Source organism: Eptatretus burgeri, chromosome 4, assembly GCF_056783735.1.
Source record: "Eptatretus burgeri isolate ZD-2024b chromosome 4, Ebu_testis_v1, whole genome shotgun sequence".
NCBI classification, from domain to species: domain Eukaryota; kingdom Metazoa; phylum Chordata; class Myxini; order Myxiniformes; family Myxinidae; genus Eptatretus; species Eptatretus burgeri.
The window spans coordinates 8,673,724-8,695,773 of NC_140964.1; the positions used below are offsets into that span (position 1 = coordinate 8,673,724).

Sequence of the window (22,050 nt, forward strand, 5' to 3'; positions counted from 1 at the left end):
GAGTGGGTTTTCAGATTTTTTTGCGTTTTGCGGAATGAAGGGTTTTACGGTGGCCGGAGTGCAAATCCTGCCACCAACCTCCTCATAAAAAGTAACCCAACTGCAGGAGGACGTCCGCAGACACAGTTGGGCACTAGATATGGATGGCCGTTGGCTCACAAGGAGCTCCTCCGCCCTTTGACAGGTTTTGTTTTTAATCCTGCTGGGTGTCCATATCCAAACACCCTCCTCACCAGAAAACCTGGTGGGGGAGACGGTTTAGTCGCCGACAACCCGACCATGGAACAGGTTAGTACAGGTTTACATGGTACCTGTAGCAGGTCACAGATTGAACCTGACCTGACACCAGGAGTGATTGAACCTGACCTGACACCATAAAGAAAGAGTGATTTAAACCTCTGCAAGTGTTGGTTAAACTGCCTGGAGCATTTTTATTCAAGAATCAGGACACGTCGGCCGTTAAAGGACAGCAAAAACCAGACTTCACACTCGTGTCGCCGCCGGGAGGAAGAAGAGTAGCCATGCCGAGCTCGCTCCACATGCGGTCTGTCTCTGGCTGCCGGGTTTCATCCAACTCTTCCAAGTCTTTGTTCTTGTTGAAGACCAAAGTAGAAACAGTCGAGGCCTCTGTCAGAGCTGCCATGAGATGTAAATTGGACGAAGTTCGATTTGCGACTGGAAGAGCAATAGATGCATCTCGAGCAGCAACGATTGAACGCTGCGCAGCACCCGATACATCCAAAACAGCTGAAGCAGGAGGAAGAAGCTGCCGTAACTCAGGCCCGTTTGGAGGTGATGTCTGATGCTCTGTGTTGGTGTGGATTCGACAACATTTCTGCAGTTGGATTTACCTACACCTGCAGAAAAGTTGGGAATGCTCTTGTCCAAGAATGTCATGTCTCCGCCATCCATTCAATCTGAAGACAATATTGAAGGTATTCCACTGGATACCTGGGTATGTGCTGATCCAGCTACGTCGCTCAAAATAGTGTCGTTTCAGACAGCCCCATTTTACTATTGGGAACGTCAAGATCTCTGACCTTGATTTCAGAGACGATAGTCATCTTTGCGGAGACTCTGGATGTCCTTTTGGGGGCCCTCGAGGTGCTGAATGGGGAGTCTGAGCCGCTGGGATTACTGGTTTCCTGAGTCCAAACTAAGATCCAGGCTTTCAATGATATATTGGATGCTGCTGTCCTGTCTGTACCTGTTTGTGGTGAGGATGTTGAGATCGTGGAGAGATTCACTTACCTTGGCAGTGATATTCTGCTGGCTGTGAGCCAGATGTAAAGAGACGTTTGGGTCGGGCCTTGGGAGTCGTGTATTCACTGGATCATGGGGTGTGGTGCTGTCGGTACCTATTCAGCAGTTTGAAAGTGAGTCTTCAGGTCGTTGGTGCTTCCACTCTTGCTCTACGGATCTGAGACTTGGACTCTGATCAGGGATTTTAGACGGAGACTTAATTCCTTTGGTACCAGAGAAACCTTGGCTATCGCTGGTCAGACTTTGTGTCCAGCGAGCGGTTGCTGAGAGAGACTCAAATGAGATTTGTTACCTGCATAGACCGTGAGCGTCAGCTGCGGCTGTATGGACATGTGGCTCCTTTTCCTGACGATGATTCTGCTCACCAGATTCTCTCAGTGAGGGAGCCTCGTGGGTGGAGGAGGCCAATGGGCCAACCACGTGCCTTGTGGTTGCAGCAGGTTGATCAGCATCTCAAGGAGATGGCGATGGGCCAGGCATCTGCCTGGGAGATGGCCAGATGAAGACCCCTGGGCTACCGGCGGAAAGTGAACGCAGCGATGTGCTGCTCCGGAGCATGCTCCCATACCTGATCTGACCTGACCCCTTTCACCAGCCATCAACGCTGCAGCACTTGCATCCATGGATAATTTGACATTAAACGTGCCCAACAGGCAAGTTCTGTCTGTTCAGTATAACACTATTACCAGCTCCTGCCTTTGTGACTTGTTTCTTTAAAATGGTAAGACAAGTGATACTGAAACTTTGCAGACTTATCAGACATCTTTGGAATGTGTGCTGTCATGGTTGACCTTTTTGATTGGTCTCCATTTTGGTGGCCATCTTAGATTTAAGGAAAACCTTCAACATTCTTCTTCTCTGAAACCGCTCAACCGATCATCGAAAACCATATGTATGATCTACTTCCCATGTGTGAAAAAGTTTGCAAACAATGATGTCTTCAGTCACATGGTATGGTGGCCATCTTGGATTTAAGGAAAACCTTTAAACCTCTCTTTCTCCAGAACTGCTGAACGGATCAATGACATCAGTCATGTGTTTTGGCAGCCATATTGGATTGAAGAATCATATTTTTAAAATATTTCCCTGAAACCGTTGAACCGATCGATGTGAAACTTAAAAAAAAAATATGATCGCATGCACATGTGGAAGAAATGTAGAAAACTATGATGTCAGTCACATGGTTTGAAAAAAAATTCTTTGAAAAATCTTCAAAACTGATCGATATGAAACCATGCAGATACGGTTGACTACCCATTGGGAACAATTTGTTGATAACGATGACATCAGTCATGTAGTTTGACGGCCATATTGAAGAGAAGGAAAACTTTTTTTTTTTTTAAACCACTTCTCTGAAACAACAATGTTTCTTGGAATCCTTACATAAATATCAGACGATCAAGTTCTTTACGAAAGACATACTACAGACATAAAGCTTGTTTTGATTTCAGACTTGGAAGCCGTTATCACTGCTCACAGTTTTGCTCGCAGTTCCAGTTTTTTATTATTATGATAGGATAGACAATTGTGTTAAGACTCACAATCACTTTATGCATACAGCTGATTGGCTATGACGACATGTGGATGCAAAGGTGTGCGGAGCTGCTTGGTGTGTGAGCACAAAGAAGAACCCAGACCTGCTCTGCCAAAGGCAACAGTAAGTTGATAAAAAGGACCAAACAACACAGTGTTGCTGATGAATAAGCTTCTCTAGTGTATTAGCACCATTTATAAATGTCATTGTCACAAAAAGATTATGGATTGCATCCATCATATACCCTTGGCTCACCAAGAGGGTCGGCGTGCTGCTTGCTGAGGAGCTTGGACCAAATAGAGCATGAAGTGTGTGCATGCGTTACGTACCGTATTTTACGGCATACAAGGCAATACCTTTTTCCTGGAAGTCCAGGCCTCGACTTGTACTCAGAATCGATTTAACTGTGGTTTCAGACATTGAATTGCAGAAATGAAAAAATTTGCAGTGTGATATTTACTGAAATTAATTGTTAATTTAACCCTATTCAGGCTGGGATTTATTGAAATGCATTTAGGCTGGTGGGGGGGGGGTCAAAATCCCCCCCCACCCCAAAGATCTCAGAGATGGAACGTCCAATTGATATGCAATTTGGTGTGTCAATAGGCAATTGTCAGGCCAGATTAAATCTATGACTTGCTGGAGGTACCATGTAAACCTGCACAAACGTGTTTCATGGTTGGGTTGTCGGTGACGAAACCGTCTCCCCCACCAGGTTTCCTGGTGAGGAGGGTGTTTGGATATGGACACCCAGCAGGATTAAAAACAAAACCTGTCAAAGGGTGGAGGAGCTCCTTGTTAGCCAACGGCCATCCATAATCTAGTGCCCAACTGTGTCTGCGGACATCCTCCTGCAGTTGGGTTACTTTGTATTAGGAGGTTGGTGGCAGGATTTGCACTCCGGCCCCTGTAAAACTCTTCACACTACAAAGTACAAGAAAGACTCAAAGAAAACTGAAAATCCATTCTGTGGGAGTACCTGCTGTGCAGCTTCCTTTTGCAGGGCAGATCACCAGATGAAGGAATTGGGGCAAAGCCTTTGGGACCCCCACTCTTTGATAATGGGAGGAAAAACATAGGGTAACCTTCCAAGGTCAGATTGCAGTGGTGTATGTCAGGGTGGTGCTGAGGTATTGTCCAGATGACTGCGGTCTCCTTGGGTTAACCTGAGACGGTCCCTTCGGGTGGGTGCCTGGAATGTCCTATCCCGAAGAGAGGATGATCACCTGTCTCTGTTGTCATCTGAGCTCAACCATTTGAACATCGGTATTGCAGCACTCTCTGAGGTTCGGAGACTGGATTGTGGCGAGATGATGGCGGGTGGTTACACCTACAATTGGTCTGGTCACTCCGATGGTTACCGTGCTCAAGGAGTTGCTGTGGCTGTGTCCAATAAGCTGACTCCAATGATAATTGAGGTAACACCGGTCAACGAGCGTATTTATGAGACTTGGGATTCGTCACTCCTTGGGTGTCATTTCCCTGGTCTCTGGATGTGTTCCGACCTGAGGCGAGTGATCTCACCATGAAGGATGCATTCCATGCCACGCTCAAGTCTGGGTGATCAGTGCTCCAGATGAGATTCTCTTCCAGTCTTGGGGATTTCAATGCATCAACTGGAACTGATAGGGATGGTTGTGAGACGTGTGTTGGTCCCCATTGGTCTGAAACTGTGAAGCAGAATAGCACTAAGTTCCTTGACTTCGCAAGAAGTCATGGACTTAGGATGGCCCGTTCATGGTTTCAGTGCCCACAGGCTCATCGGTGGATTTGGTATTCCAACGCTGGTGGTGTGGCAAAGGAGATTGACCATGTGCTCGTTGATGGTCCCTGGAGGATGATCCAGAATGACCGGGTCTACTGGAGTGCTCAGTTCCTCAATACCAACCACAGGCTTGTGGTTGCAACTCTGAAATTGCAGCTGAAGCCTCGGAGAATGGTACCATCCCAGCCTCGGATGGATGTTGGCAAGCTCAAGGATGAGAGGGCAGCCGAGGAGTTTGCAAACAGGCTGAGTAGAGATTGTGGGCGGGGGGTCTGGTCAGAGCCAGATTAACCATTAGGCAGACAAGGCATGTTGTGCTTTAGGTCCAGCCAAAAATTCAGGCCACCAAAATTTAGGCAACTTTTTTTTTTTTGTTTTTTTTTTTTTTTTTTTTTTACATACAATTCTTATTGGTCTCGTAATATTGTTACAAATTTGGAAATCTATCACATACAACATACAGGTTCCTTTAGCTCAGTTATCTCGATAAGTACGTGTTTTATAGATAGCTTCTCCCCCTGGTCCAATGGGTGAATAAGTGCAAATGCGCTGCGATTTGTTATTGGAATACCCCATCTCCTGCAACAACAACAACGCCATCTTCACGTCCATCCTGACGCCATGACGCTTGGCTCATGTCAGCCAGCAGGCGCGTGTGTGGGCGGAGTCTAGCGTTGGCATGGCGTCCCTCCTAAGCCAATCGGCAGGGAGCGGGCGTCTTCCCCGCCCCGCCTCCGACTCGACACGGTCGCCATTAGACATGTGGTCGGAGGTGAGTTAAACACTGTATAGTGTTTAATGTGGTTTGTATTTTATAATAAAAGGTTTTAAAACTTGTACATCTGATGTTCTATTTACAGATTCAATCCATCGTTATGTCAGGACGCAAAGGTGGTTGGGAGCAAGCTCAGGAGTTGCATAAGGAAGATCAACTACTCAAGAAGACTCATAAATTGACATCGTTTTTCCATATGGTGGAGAAAGATGGTGGTGTTGGTGGTGATGATGATATAGATTCAACTAAAGACTCCCCTTCAACATCCCCCGCAGTTGATCCTGTCAAAGACAGGGCGGCCGACGATGGTGACACTCGGGGCGAAGGTGCTTCAGTATCGACTCCACTGATTCCCAACGATGTCGGGTTGTTTGGTAACATCACAGACAAACTGCGCCATGTGTGCATCAGCTTGGGCACTGACCATTTTCGGAACTTGGATGACAGTTATCCAGAAACGAAGCGCGAATACTCTGGGGTGAATCGCTTTCTTAATGCCAGTGCCTTCAAACGGGTCTTGCCAAATGGGGAGGTAGTTGATCGTGATTGGTTGGTTTATTCTCCTGCCAAAGCTTGCGTTTTCTGTTTTCCATGCACTCTGTTTTCCTCTGACAGAGGTGCACAGTTTTCTGCCTCGAGATTTACAGATTGGAAGAATACGGCTCATTACTTGAAGGCCCATGAAATCAGCCCAAAGCACATAGAATCAGTTCTAACATTTTGTCAGCGGAGTGCTGATGCCAGTCGAGTCGATAAGCAATTGCATCAAAACATGCTGGAGCAGCGCAGCTATTGGAAAAATGTGTTGACACATTGTGTTGCCACAATTGCTTTTCTTTGCGAGAGGGGTCAGTCGTTTCGAGGTAGTAACAAAATTGTTGGCTCCAGCAGCAATTTTCATGGTTCATGGTTTTATTTCATCCCTATTGCTCCAGCAGCACCAACTTGGGAATTTTGGAGTTTATTGGCCAGTTTGATCCGTTTTTGTCCCAGCACATCCATTACCATGCCAATCGGGGCTGCGGTCACACGTCTTATTTGTCAAAAGCAATCTGCGAAGAATTAATTGCTATGATGGGCAAGCAAGTACCTGGTCGCATCAAGGATGAGATTTTGAAGTCGCGGTATTTCTCCGTTTCAGTGGACTCCACACCAGACATTGCCCATACGGACCAGCTCACTATCATCCTCCGCTACGTCAACATGACAGATCACAAGCCTGTCGAGCGTTTCCTCACGTTCATGAGTATCTCTAGTCATACAGGACAGAATCTTGCTGATACTCTTTTCCTATACTTGAAGGACTATGACATCGACTTTGACAATTGCCGTGGTCAGATGTATGACAATGCAAGTACAATGGTATGCAGCAAATTTTGAAGAACAAGAACAGTTTGGTTGATTACATTCCCTTTGTAGGTCACTCTTTGAACCTAGTTGGTCAGTCCGCGGTGGATTGTTGCATTGAAGCGGTTTCATTTTTTGGGTTTTTGCAGCGCCTGTATACGTTCTTGTGGCATCCACGCACCGTTGGGGTGTCCTGCAGACCCATGTGGAACAGCAACCTGGGTGCCTTGTTCCGAAACACCCATCGGATACCCGGTGGTCTGCCCGAGCTGATGCCACTGAAGCTCTGTTCCGCGGTTACCGCCAGTTCCAGAGTGCTCTCGAAGAGATCTCTGCAGATGAAAATCAGAACAGGGAGACACGAAATGAGGAAGATTCTTTGGCAGAAAAGATGGGCACCATAGAAGTTGCCCTGATGTGTGAACTTTGGAATGATATTTTGCAGCGCTTTAACTGCTGCAGCAGGTTGTTGCAAAGTGCCACCATAGAATAAACACCGGCTATTTGTCTGCTGAAGAGTTTGAATGAGTTTTTACATGCACGCAGATAAAATTTTGATTTCTATGAGCAACAAGCATGTGATCGCTGCAGCAACAGCACTTCCAAATCCGAAAGTCGGCGAATGCTCAAGCGTAAGACGCGTGACAATGATGGAAATGCTACTGATGCCACAGAAGGGATGACGGGCCAACAAAAATTCAAAGTTAATACATTTTATGTCATCATTGACCAACTGCAAAGTGCATTGCAGAAACGCATAGTGGCATATTCTGTAATGCTGCAGCGGTTTAGCGTTCTGACAGAGTTTGACTCTATGACCGATGAGGATATCAACACTGTTATTACAGGGCTTGTCAGTGTGTATCACAAGGATCTGAATACTGATTTTGCGTCAGAGTTCCGTCAGTTCATTTGCTGGTACAAAAACAAACTGCCCTCAAGTTCCCCCTCAACAGGGTGTGCACAGCATAGTGTTACGGTTGTGGAAATTCACAGAACACCATTCAGGTTCCCCGAAGATCAGTTATGTTGATAAGTGTGTGTCCAGGTTCGATTTCCCCACCGATGTATAACGGGATTTATTCGTGTGCCGGGCTGTGAATCTTGAGGTAGTGTTATTCTTTCCTATCTTTATTTTAAATAATCATCTCCTCACCACCTTCGCCGCAAACACCAGCATCTCTTCACAAACAACAACATCTCCTCACCAGCATCTCCACGTCGCCGCCATCTTTTCACCGACAACAACATCCCAACAAACATCTCCACAAACAAACACATGGCATCCTCGACAGCGGCAAAGTGATTTCAAACACGGCCGCGCATGACTTGCAAAACGACAAAAGGGGCGGAGCCAGCCGGGGGTGAAAGTTCAAGGGTGAAAGGGGCAAGCGCTGCCTTCGGGTGGCGAAGCCCACAGCGGCTTCACCCCTCCGCGCTATAAAAAGGTGCGATTCGACGCCGAAGTCAGAGTTGCTCGGTGGAGGCAGTCAAGTTGGTGAGTCCAAACGGTGGTTGTTGATCGGAGGAGTGGAGTTCGTTCTTCGTCGGAGCCAGCCAAGTCACCAAGTTGTTGGTCCTTGTTGGCCATTGGAGTCAGCAGCGAGGTCGCCAGCCAGCTACATAACGTTCCGGGCAATCGAGCCCCGAGTCGGTCGAGCGACGCTAAGGAGTGAGCGGGCTCTTAAAGAGCATCAACTTTAAAATAGCAAGGCCCGTTCGCTCCTCTGGAGCGTCGTCGGCCAGGCCCGATCGACCAGGCCGCGCTGCTAGGCCCTGGACCAACCAAGCCGCTGTTACAACAGCTGCCGCTTTGACAACAGAGACATACGGAGGGTCGCCGACAAAAAGACCGAGTCTCCTCAAGGGCGACAAAGGTAACCTGCACGGCCTCGCGGAGCTCCTTCGGTCATCCCAGCTCCAAGGAACATTAAAGGCTTACGAGCCCAGTTCTATCTTTCTTTTCTGGGGTTTTTGCATGAAAGTCTGTGGCGCCTTGTTCGTAAGTAGAATTGTTGTAAGTGCATGTACGTAATACATAGATATCGGCTGAAGGTTTTTACTCGTGTCTTGTCCCCATCCCCCCATTCATTGCATACATGCAAAAATAAATGTCACCATTTTTGAAATGTCACCTGCTCGTTGCGTCCCTTCCTCCATTGACTGCCAGAATTGCATTCGGAATAAATAGCTGGCTAATTAATAGCCGATAAAACGTACATCTGGTCCGACGGGGCTTGGCGATATAAAACCGCTCGGCAATCGCAAACGGAACGAGCTGCTAAAAGCGGCTCGTTTTCGTGCAGACTCCATTGAAGTGTAAATCCCCGGCATTTCTGTCAGCGCGAATAATTAGGTACATCGACAATTCGGCGATCGACCCTGTAGCGCGTGGACAGAAGAGTTGGCTGGTTTGTGGTGTGGTTAACAACACCCGTAACTGGGTTTCGGCGTTGATCCGAAAAGCTGCGACTGGATTGCTCCTTTGGTGGGCGCGCGTGGCCGCAATTTAGCTAAAGGCGGTCGCCCGCGCGCCGAATGGGCGAGAATCCACAACAATATGTTTGTGCTGCTGCACACCACTGGAGTTGATGCAGCCTTTCCAAACACTGAAGTGGCTCTCCGAATATACTTAGCACTGATGGCCACCAATTGTTCAGGAGAACGCTCATTTTCGCAGCTAAAAAGAATCAAAGATGTGAAGCGTTCTACCATGCATCAACGTTGGTGCGTTGGCCCTTTCGTTCATTGAAAGTGATTTGCTCCGAGAACTGGACTTCAGTTCCGTAATCGAAGAGTTTGCAGTTGTAAAAGCGCACAAGGTTGCAATCTAAGGTCTAGTAAACTGTAAAGCAAAGTGCCAAATCTGTACGTGTTTTGTCATGCATATATTCATACACTGAAAATTGTATAGAGGGATTAAATAAACTATTTTCTTTTCACATTAAATATTTGTCTTTTGTATAAAATATTTTCTTCTTGAATCGGTTCATCTTTTGTCTGGGGTCCATTTCCATGAACCCGAGATCTAATTTAAATTTTTCAGGCCATTCTCTAAAATTTCAAAATGTGCCTTCAGGCCAGCTGAGGCTTAATCCGGCACTGGGTCTGGGTGCTTTGGGGAATCCTGAAGAATTGTGGAGTGCCTTCAAGACCACCATCCTTAATGTTGCCGCTGGATGTCTTAGAACTCACTGTCGTGTGAAGAAGAATTTTGTCTCGACGGATACTGGATACCATTTACCAGAGTCGCAGGGCCAGGCTGATGGCATAGCTGAGCTCTTCAGGGAGCTGAGGCGTAAAACTGTACGTGCACTGAGAGTGGAAAAGGAGGCCTATGTGAGGGGGTAGAGCATCACCTGTGGTCAAGTGATTCTTGTTCTGCTTAAAGGGAAATTCGCGCATTGCATTCATCCAAGCCTGTCCTTCGGTGTGGTTGGCACAGATGGTGGTCGGCTCTTGACAGAGGATTCCAAAATGAAGGCCCGCTGGGCCGGTTACTTTGAACGGCTGTACCAGACTGATCCACCAGCTGTTGAGTTGGATGTCAGGGGTGTTACTGTCCCTCTTGCTGACCCTCCAGTCACTGTGAGCCACCTTTGTTTGTGGATACGCAGACTGTGGTGAACGGGTGGAAATGGGGGAAAGCTCCTGGGATCTGTGGCATCCATGCTGAACTTCTCAAGGCTAGTGGAATTCCTGCACTCGTGTCGTTGCATGCAGTTCTATGCTCTGCCTGGAACACAGGCATCATCCCAACTGACTGGAAGAGGGACCTTGTTGTCCCTCTCTGGAAAGGGAATTGTGATCGCCAAGACTGCAACAACTACCGAGGGGTAACGCTGCTCTCAGTGCCGGGCAAGGTCTTTGCCCTGATAATTCTTGATAGGGTTCGTCATCATCTGCTTGAGCACAAGCATCCAGAGCAGTCGGGCTTTACACCAAGGAGATCAACGATTGACCGTATCCTTGCTCGTCGGGTCCTCATTGAACGCAGACGAGAGTTTCGGCAGGGGCTGCTTGCAGCCAATGTTGATCTCTGTGAAGTGTTTAATTTAATGAATCGGGATGCCTTCTGGAGGATTCTTGGTCTTCGTGGGGTGCCACCAAAACTGATCGGTCTGATGTCTGAACTATACTCTGGTGCTGAGAGATGTAGTGGTACCATCTCTGACATATTTCCAGTTGTTACTGGAGTTCGTCAGGGGTGTGTACTAGCCCCCCCACTTTTCAGTGTTTGTGATGGGCTGGATTCTGTGGAGGATGTCGGAGAGATCAAGCTGCGGTGCATTGGTTGGGAATGTCAATATCTCTGACCTTGATTTTGCAGATGATGCAGTCATCTTTGTGGAGACCAGATATCCTTTTGGGGGCCCTCGAGGTGCTGAATAAGGAGTCGCAGCCGCTGGGATTACGGGTTTCCTGGGTCAAAACTAAAGTCCAGGCTTTCAATGACATCTTGGATGCTGCTGTCTTGTCTGTATGCGTTTGTGGTGAGTCCAAATAATATGCACAAAAGAGCCCTAATATTCATGACCCTGAAAGTACCGCAGCGAGCAATGGATGCGTTGTGTCGGAGAGGAATTAACGTCTATTGTTCTGACTGACAGTTTTGTGAGCCACCGCTGTTGATCAAACTTCATCTTCTACTCCAAATCGACTATCTATGAATGAAGGAAGGAGAAATGATAAAATTAGCCAATCGACTTGTAATACACATTGACTTGCACACCAACACATGCAGCATATGTCTTGAAACGGGTGACGCGAGACCGCTTGATCATTTGACTTCCAAGATGCTAAGCTCGGGTGATTCTGTACTTGTGCGGATCATCCCTCACAATGAGTTTATGTTTAATTTAACCGTGGAGCGAATTCAGCACTCGAGCTTTTATGTTGTGGGGGGGGGGGCAGGGGAGTTCCGCTGGAAGATTAAATCTCAGCTCAAAATACACAGTACTCATTTTAAAAGCAACACAGGTTTAACAAGAAGGGCACTTGGTGGAGCACACAATGCCAGGGTAAAGGAATTTTTGAAATCTCGTTTTTGGCTCCATCTCCTAACGGTGAAGAATCGCTTCAAAAATTATAAACAATTCTCATAGCATCTGGATTCAGACCTTCACCAAAATTAAATCGATTCATCCTTGTCGCACACACACCCAACCTGCACCCCAAATTTCATCTGAATCCGTCCACAACGTTTAGAGATATCCTGCACACAAACAGCCAAAGATGTCGTGCGTAGCACGATACTTGTGAAATCCCGAAAACAAATTTGACCTTAAAAATCATTGGTGTTTGAATACAACAACCAAATGGGCAAATCCTCTTCAAGCTTCAAGTCGATTGGATGAAAATGGAGGATTTTAGAAATCGATCTGTTGTTGACATTTTACCTTTGTTGATCTTTCATGCTCAAAACCTATAGGCTTCTTGCTTATGACCAACTCTACCATTTGGTGGTTTTGTGAAGATCAGACGAAAACTGTGATCTGTCGTCAATTGACACACCAACAGACACAGACAGAGACAGATTAACGCACGCAACCAACCAATATACTTGAAAAATGTTTGATTTTTTTTTTTTTTCATAAGTAACAGACAGATGGGTGAAAACATAACCTCCATCCATTGCAGATGGGGGAGGTAATAAATAATAGTTGGTGAGGACAGGGTAAGTGAAAATGGAATCAACGAATACTGAGACTATCGAATGGCACAAACTGGCAGTGGCAGTTTCCATGGAGATTCTTAATGCTGCCTTTTAATCCAGGCAAAGTCATTTGGAAACACAGGACAAAAGAGAAATTATAGTGTGCTTGGGCGTGTGAATGTGTGCCTTCCTTTAAGCACCAAGAGGCATAACGGAGGCACGGCCTTGGTGACAATAAATGACCCAAGACCAATCATATTCTCCCTGGTGCATATTGTTGCAGTTCTGCAAAACCGTCACTCCCAAAGGCAATGGCACACAACATAGAGCGGTCCTGAGACAGTTATTTCATTAGTATCTGTTTTAGATAGCCCTTCTCTTCTGCATAGTGGGTTTATGAGACAAAATGCATTGTGAGGGCTTTTAGGCAGGCCTTTGTACTTATTCTTTATCTTTTACTTTGCACACACAGCCCCTCCTGTCCTTCATGCCGTTTGTACGTGCACAGGAGCTCAGGTGTGCCAAGGAAGGACTTTGCATGACGGAGGATGCCCAGTCGGTGACTGGCTTTGGAGGCCAGCTTGGAGAAGTGGTTTTCCCAGGAACGATCATGGCAGATCGTGAGACCCAAAAGCTTGAATGAAAGGACTTCCTCAAGAGGATTGTTGAGAAAGTATTGTTACGAATCTGGCAGCCATTTGCACTCAAACAGACAGTAGTCCCGAGCTTAGTTATTTCAATAAGTATGTGTTTATAGTTAGGGTCCCGTCCCTATGCCTAAAGGGAATTGCATGTGTGCGCTGCGAAGTTTCTTTCTCGTGAGGTTTTTGCAATACCCAACGCCAACAAATCGATCCTTCACTTCTTCGCACCATCGACGCCATTGCCCACGTGCGTTCGACCACGGACGTGGGCGGGTTTCCTCACCTCAGAACACCGACTCCACCCAGGAAAGGAGGGGTTCCCCCTGTCCAATCACAGATGGCCAGCACCTCACCCCACAAAACCCTGTCCAATCAGGGCAAAGATTACCTCAGGGAACCGGTCACCCCACCCCGTCCGGGGTAGGGATAAGAATCGCTGGGCTCCCCTGAGTGTTTTCTGGAGTTGGGTTGGAATTGTCGGAGGAGAAGGGGGTCGCCATTGCTCTTGGTGTGTGTCATTGGTCGTCGTCGTCTGGGATTTTTGCTTTTTGCCCTTTGGTCTTTTGGTCTGCAGTCGTCATCGTCTGTGGTCTTGGTCTGCGGTCTTTTCCGGGGTTCCTCATGGTGGTGGTGGTCCTGGCAGCCAGGACCGTGGTGCTCGATCGTCATTCGTGTCAGCCAGGATCGTGGGCTCGTTGGATTCCAGGTCGTGGGTTTGAGTCCCACCGTGGTGGGTTGCAGTCTGTGTAACCGCACGAGGTGGCCAGATACCCAGCAGAACTCTGACCTCCAGCCTGTCTATCCCCTCGGCTGGAGGACCGAATAAAGACCCGGTGGGGTCCATTTTCTTTTGGTGTGTGTGTGTCTGTGGTGGCGCTGTCCTATAAGTAGAAATTGTACAAGTGTTGATTGCTCATTGTACATTGCCTGCATATTCGTGATCAAGTCTGCTCTGTGTCTCCCTCCCTATTGTAAAATAAATCCCCTGTTTAATGTTCCAGCTCGTTGCCTGTCGTTTCTTTCATTGGCCCAGTATGGTTCGGGCTTGAGAACTAGGAAGGCTGTTTGTGCCGTAAATTGTTCATTTGGACCGGCACGGCTTTGGTAACTTCCGCTCAGTTACGCCAGATCCGAGTCTGTAACAGCGACTCAGTTTGGACAAAGTTGGCTGAGGGTGTGCCTTCCCCGGTAGTTGGACGGCGTGGGTACTTAAGTAAAGTGGAATTAGACAAGTGGACCCTCCCTCACACCGTCAAAATATTGGCGACCACAGTCCTTTAAGTGACCCGTCGACTCTGGAGTTATCCGGGGTGACGACCTTTCTATTCCGGTGTGTGGTGAGAGACGGCCCTACTGCTCCATCCAGCGGTCATTCCTCGCCACCGACCCCTGGCCCACAACAGTGGTGGGGGGGGGGGGGGTGGGGTTCGGACGGTTCTTTCAGGGAGACATAGTGAGAGTGTGAGATTTGTCCGGATTGAAACAAATGTTCCACGTGTTGGACAAGTTTGTGATTTTACCCAGATCTGCAGAGTGAAGAAGCTGCTGCTTGCTGATCAGAGGGATGAGAGATGGTACGACAGAGGGTGGAGTCATCAGCAAAAAGATAGAGGATTTTCCTTTAAAAAATCTGAGAACAGATTTATTTTTTTTTTTAACAGTTTAGTACAGAAGAATGGGCAAATATTGCCCAATCAAGGTGGGAGAGAACGATCCCAACAGACTCACAGCTGTAATTCCTGTCAAAGGTGCTTCCACCAAGTTATAACCCTGGGGTGGGGGGGGGGGGGATGGACACTTATTCAACCAATATATTCGAGTTTTAATTTTCTGAAATTTGTATAATTTGTTTTTCATTTGGAAGTTGTGGGTTACGATATGTAAATAAAGGTGAAAAAAGTCTGATTTAATGTAATTTTATTCCATGCTATGAGGAAACAAAAGGTGAAAATTTTGAAAGGGGGTGTATAGACTTTCTATCGGCACTGTCATACCTGGGATTAAAACATATGGTGTTTGTACCTTCAGAATTATAAGTAGGCCATTTGTTGTCCTTGTTGGCCCTGCCTGTTCTTTTTCAGGTGCAGTTTCATTACAATCATCACATGGGGCTGGCAGTGGCTGAAATGGGCACTGAAGTTTCTGGAAAATGTCAGCTGGCACTCCTCTTCCCTGGTGTGTTCCTGTGGACCGATTTCCTTACTCCACAAGAAGAGAAGAGCTTAGCATTGATGATGGATAAGGACGAATGGAAACCGTCACAGTCTGGTCGCAGAAAGCAGGTGCTATTCTGTTGGATAAAAACTTTTGAATTGAAGTCTATAAAATTGAGAATTAAATTATCTTCCTGGCATTGGCTGTAGTACAATCCTCCGGATAAGTAGGGGGGCTGTAGCTCTGCTAATATCATGCCTAATAGGTGGGGCCGATGCAACTGTTTATCCAGAAGAACCTTTTAAAATTGTATATACAGGCAGCCCTCAACTTGATGAACTCCTGACATATGTAGAATGCCAGTACTTACGAATGAAGTCCCATAAAAATAAATGCAGTTGGAGGTCTTAATTTAGCAACACCTGAGGCTATTGTAGATCTTTGGACCTCAATCGTTCAACGAACGAGACCATCGTGAAAGATGAACAGCGACTTCTCGACCATATGAAAGGATTGACACCCATTGACTCAGAGACAGACAGACAGACAAGCAAGGAATCTAATTATCTACCAGTGAAGTTCTACCAGTGAAGTAGAACAGAATACAATTATATTTTATTTTATTATAAACATAATATAATGTATAAATGCAAATTGCCCGATTGTGTCTGAGCGGGGTAAACGTCGAAACCACACCACTTACAATTCTGAACGATACCTCATTTAAAAGTTCTTGGCTCCAGACAGTGCATGCGAAGGTTTACAAATATTGTTATGAATACAGTTTTGCGTTGTATTTTTTTGTTGCGCACATGTCTTAGTCGTTGGTTTGCACATCTCGTAAAACTTTAAAAATAAAAATAAAAACATAACCACAAACTATTCGTTTAATTCTGTTAACGTGTAATTACCTTTCCGTCAGTTTACTTTCCTGAGAAACCTTAGCTGTCTTAAGGCGCTGTCACACCTTGACGATTTAGCCAGCGTATGCCGACTTATGAAAAATTTGTCTAAAACGCTGTCACACGTCGAATACGTTATGGGTAAGTTTTGTATACGTTAAGAGCACACTGAAAAACTGCCATATGTTGTAGTACGCTGGCTTTCATCGTTGTACTTTGTGGTTGTCCTCAAATTTTAGCATGCTTGAAATTTTACGACGTATGACTCACACGTTCCACTACACTGGCCATAAGTTGTAGGCACGTTATGCAATCGTTGAGACACGTCGACACAAATTCCTTGTAAGTTACTCATAAGTCGAAACACGTCGAGGTAATGATTAGCGTACCCAAAACTTATTTATAACCTATGAGTAACGTGTTGTAGGCACGTTACACGATCGTTGCACACACGTCAAGGCACGTTACTTGTAAGTTACTCATAAGTCGAAACGCGTCGAGGTAATGCTTAGCGTACCCAAAACTTATTTATAACCTATGAGTAACGTGTTGTAGGCACGTTACACGATCGTTGCACACACGTCAAGGCACGTTACTTGTAAGTTACTCATAAGTCGAAACACGTCGAGGTAATGCTTAGCGTACCCAAAACTTATTTTTAACCTATGTGTAACGTACCTCCAACGCATGTAGACGTATTTGATTGACGTCTTCCGGACGACCACAGAACTTACTGAACGCGTTTCTAATTTACAGCTCCCATATAATGGCGTATTGGCAGCGTTTTAAAAAAAAACAAAAAAAACAATAACTTCCGATGTTACGTCACGTCTGATTACCTCTTCAGTTTGCTCATGTCTTATTCTTAGTTCTCCTCTGTGAATATTTTCTGTTTGAGGATATTGTCACATCGACATCGAAACTTAAAAGCAAATGTCCGAATATATTTTAAAATTCGTGATAGACTAAAAAAAGTAAATGATAAAAAAACAACAGCAACAACAACTACAGATATTTCGTCACATGCCTTCACGGAGCCAAGGAGACAAAAAAGAAAATGTGCCTTGACGGAGAAAATAAGTTTCGGGTATGCTAAACATTACCTCGACGTGTTTCGACTTATGAGTAACTTACAAGGAACTTGTGTCGACGTGTGTCAACGATCGCATATCGTGCCTACAACTTATTCCCAGCGTTGCGGAACGTGTGAGCCATTCGGCGAGTACGTCGTAAAATTTTCAGCATGCTTGAAATTTCACAACGTACGAGACGTACCACGAAATATGACAGCGTACTTCATCGTTTTTCAGCGTGCTCTTAACGTATACACAACTTACCCATAACGTATTCGACGTGTGCCAGCTTGGTTCGGCAAATTTTTCATAGGTCTGCATACGCTTGCTAAATCGTCAAGGTGTGACTGTGATGTTGACTCTTCCAATTCTCAAGCAGTTATGATTTAAATCGGCGTGTGGCAGGTTTTTAACAAGCTACGGCATGGGTTCGTCGGCGATACGTGCAGCACGCTATGCCAAAGTTAAACTATCGTTGGGCATACGTTGTGAACGCCGACAACGGGCTAAGCATTCGTTGGTATAAGTTATCTATAAGACAACGAAACGTTCTGTGCCCGTTACTAATATGTTATGCATACGACCAACACGTTATGAATACGACCAAAACTTTCAAAAAAACATCAAAATTTTAGCGTATGCCAACGTTTTACATACATTTTTATACATTGCCATTGCTGGCTAAATCGTCAAGGTGTGACAGTGCCTTTAGCAGTAAGTGACGATTATACTGTCAAAGGAAAATCATGGGAAAAAAAAAAAGAAACGAAATAAAATTCCCTTACAAACAGGACCTGGGACTCTACTAACGGATGTTGAGGACTTGGGGTTGGGAGGGGTAGGGGTTAAGACAATGCAATTGCTGAAAAAAAACGATGCAATTCTGACCATGTTCATTCGCAAGCTGGATCTCTGATGATCCTTCACTTCATGATCAGAATCCTGACCAAGAGTGACGACTTGTAAAGAACGATGGCGAATGATGTCTTCGTAATGTTTGTAAGCAGCATGCACAAAGTACGTGACCCAGTTGCTTTGTCAAGAGTGACGTCACACAGGGTGCCGTCTACCGTTCAGCACTCTGTTTCCTCTGAAAAAGTCTGCCACGGCTTACCGGGTACGACTCGTGAGCCGCTCTCTCGTATTCCGGATAGCTCAGATGTGGTTCATCAAAGATAACTTATTGGTAGCTAAGCTGTTTGGCTTCAATGAATGCTGAAACCGACTGTTTTTGATAAAACAAATTATAGATTTGACCTTTAAACTGGTGTGTACGTTTTAGTTAATCTGGAATGTAGTTCCGGGAAGCTTGTGGGAGGTCACGTCCGTCGGTCCGTCCACAAAAACTTGCAACTTCTCTGCAACCACACAATTTTGATGAAACTTGACCACAACGTTCATCACCCGTGATGTATCAAAGTTTGTTCACACCATTAAAAAAAAAATCCACAGGTATTTACTTTCTTTGCCGTTATATATTTTGTGGGTCATCCATCCCTACCAGTGGTTGCCTGGTTATCTTATCCAGCCGCTACCAGGTGAGCGCCCGGGAATATTTTCCGTATTTTTGAATTCCGTCCGTCATGGACTCTTAAGAGGGAGCGGTGAGCCTGGTTGGAGTGATTGTGGCTAAGTAGACTGGTACACATCAAGGCACCTTGCAATGAAGGAAATTGTTAAATACCCCTTCATCACCAGTATTGATCTTGTTTGGTGCGTCTCACAAGGTAAGGTGTAGTTCAGACTCTTAATTATAATCATGGAAGTGTATTTGATTTCTTTTTAACCAATTTTCATTCATTATAATGACCATCCTGCATGATTTAGAAGCTTTTTGCCATTACATTTGCAAACCATTGGTTAAATGGCTCCATAAGGGTGTGCTCAGTTGATCCAAAATAGCCCGATAGAGGACCAATTGTAGTAAGTTTTTTTTTAAGTTGTATACATCAACTGCAATTATTCTTTCTCCTCTCGAATAATCTTTTCCACCAAATCCATTGCTGCCAGGACTATGGCCCAAAGGTGAACTTCAAGAAACAACGAGTACGGGCTGCAGGGTTTTCTGGCCTTCCATCTTTATCGCAACCACTCTTGCACCGCATGAATCAGATCCCATTCCTTCGTGATTTCAACCCGGTGGAACAGTGTCACCTTGAGTATGATCCATCTCGAGGCTCCGCCATCGACCCACACCTGGATGACGCTTGGCTTTGGGGTGAGCGGCTCGTCACCGTGAATCTGCTTTCTACAGTCACCCTCACTTTTACCCGGGGAGATGGTGAACTTGTCGAGGTGAGGCCATTGGAAGAGTGTGTCGACAAAAGCAAAAATGCTTCAGATTCTGCAAATGATGGATTTGTCTCCACATCAAAATCAAGACCTGCTTTGAGCAACATTGGCTTTGATGAACTTTCTGCAGCATCAGACGGTCACCAACCACTGAACGTTCTCTTCGTACGCACTACCGATTCCATTCCTGAGTGTTCTGGTAGCACAAAGCGATTGGCGGCACGAGACGTCTGTGTGCGATTACCTCTTCCAGCACGCTCGTTGATGGTGCTCTCGGGCCCGGCGAGACATAAATGGCTCCACGCCGTGCGGCGTGAGGACGTCTGTGCGCGGCGGCTGTGTATCACTTTCCGAGAACTGTCACCAGCATTCTGTCCAGGTGGTGTTCATGAGAGCGAGGGAAATGCACTACTACAGAAAGTGCAGTCATTTTGTGATGGTCCTGTCTCGTAATTTGGCTTTTAAATCCTACACTCCAGCACACCGAAATCTCACCACCGTGACACAGTCGTCCGTATAATGAACCGTCCCTCCCTCGATAGCATAGGGGGAGGCTTATTGCTGGTGTAGGGTTGTTTCTACAATTAGTGTCCCCAATTTTAATGGTACCACAGAGTTTTAGACCACCAGGAGTACTAAACTATCATTTATTAAAATATATATATATTCTTCCTGCACTCGCAACACTCCAAATTTCTGAGCTGTATCTCGGAGCCAACTGGGACTTTGGGAATGAAATTTTGCATCAATAATGCAAATATTAAGTGCACGCGTTGACCGAATTTTAATGTTGTGACCTAATTATCGACATTTTAACATTTTTCACCATAACTCGACTAAGATTTGTCTGATCAGAACGAAATTGTCCTTTCTCGATCAGCTAGATAAATTAAATTATCATGGCAAGGTGGGTAAATTATCACGCACTGCACAGGAGGAGTGCTCTCACTTTGGAAGCAAATACAGAGTTCAAACACGATGTCTCATGTGCAGAATTTGCTTTTGAATCGCATACAAAGAGAGTGGATTGAGGAATGGCATACACTACAGGTTCCTGGAAGTGGGGCATACCGGTGTCGACGAAATCTTGAAAGAGGACGTCAGGTTGGAAACTTGTTTTGAGACGAGCCTGGTGTTTTATTCGGGTTTTTCTGAGGACAGGCCCATCTCAGTGATGCAAGGTTTTCCTTCCACGTTGAGAAAGTGAGTTTTGGAAATTACTCTCGACCCTCACGTCCCCATGTACGCAGGACAATATTTACAGCAAGGATGCATCAGAGCGAGCATTTGTGAAAGTATTACCAGATTTTTTTTTCCCATTTTGCATGGCGTTTGGAACCCTTCGTGCATTTTTGCTTTGCAACTGTTTTCGAGAATATGTTCGTTTGTATAATTTTATGGGAATAAAGTTGAGTTGTAAAAATGATTTTCATCCTTTGTGGCATTTAATATAGGACTGCCATGGCTGTGAGATCGATGTCCTGAAATGCAAACACTGATCCTGCTGTTGAATGTCCACACTGTCACACACCTTTTGTATTGCCTCGGAGTTCAATATGATATCGAAATCTCAGTTGATCCTGTGGTGGATACAACCGGATCGTACACGAGCTCCATCCACACGTGTAGTTTGGTGAGTGTTTGAACAGCTACGAAGTGGACTTGTAAATTGTGTGCACACACCCCCATCATTTGGATGACGGTGTGCAAGTTGTGGATTTAAGGTGGTTGTTTTTTTGTTTTTTTTAATGCAATCTGTCATGAATCGTAGAATGGGAATAGCATTGTACCCTCGCTCATTATCCAAGTGCATTGCCATTTGTCTGCCTCACATGCTCCCTCCCCTTGGACTAATTTGGATGAGCTAAGTAAGGTGAAACAAACCTCTCCCAAGATGGGCTAAACATCACAGCTCTGATCCTGTGAAGTATCCATCCTTGTGCCCCACAGCATTAAAAAAAAAACCACTTGAATGTCAACTCTTCAGCTCATCATCCTTCCTTCCTTTCTTACACAAGGGTCTAGGCTTACTGAGGGGGCAGGAAATTCAAACTGGCAGGGTTGTGGGGGATATATGGACATCCCCAAAATGAGTAACAATGGCTTTGAGAAGAACTGAATGGGAAATTATTTAATATGTGTCCAAGAGAACTTGGATGTGCATGTGGCAGTGATTGGCAGCACATTTGAAAGCCTGAATTGAAGAGGATGAGATAACAAACAAAGGGATACGATTTCACAATTGGGCAAATAAGAGAGTGAATGAATGCAGGGGTGAAACTAGCCTGGACTTTAGGAGTGCAAGCAGATGAGGGTTTCTGGAGGAACATGCCATTTGGGGAGAGCAGGAGGATCAAGGTCAGAGATTGAAGCTTGTATAAATGGAGCCCATCAAATTGCTGCCCATGGGAGAATGACAGTCCTTGGGAATCTACCTCCTGTCTTAAGATACCAATGGCGTGGATGGCCTTGTTTTTGATTGCAACGAGGGAAGCAGGAGCACCAGCTCAGAGTGGGACTCTTACTCCATGGGGCTCCATATGAAAGCCTTGTACACCGTGTGGCTGAGCCCTGAGCTCAGCTACACTTAGTTCATCATGGTGTACAAGGGCCCTATGGAGAATACCTACATGGTGACTTGCCTT

The 22,050-nt window shown here is 45.7% G+C and overlaps 1 protein-coding gene across 8 annotated transcripts in view; it reads left to right on the forward strand.

Moving 5' to 3' along the window:
* Positions 1–20,831, forward strand: part of ALKBH4 (alkB homolog 4, lysine demethylase) — a 26,158-nt gene extending 5,327 nt beyond the window's left edge. For 4 of the 8 annotated variants that reach the window (XM_085876837.1, XM_085876838.1, XM_085876839.1 and 1 more), the window contains exons 2-4: positions 2,824–2,920; positions 15,045–15,266; positions 19,124–20,831. In XM_085876837.1, the coding sequence (XP_085732963.1) occupies positions 2,834–2,920; positions 15,045–15,266; positions 19,124–19,858 (1,044 nt within the window). In that variant the 5' untranslated portion in view covers positions 2,824–2,833 and the 3' untranslated portion in view covers positions 19,859–20,831. The remainder of the gene's footprint in view (positions 1–2,823; positions 2,921–15,044; positions 15,267–19,123) is intronic. The other 4 variants (XM_085876841.1, XM_085876842.1, XM_085876843.1 and 1 more) reach the window with 1 other exon arrangement.
* The last annotated feature ends 1,219 nt before the right edge of the window (positions 20,832–22,050 follow it).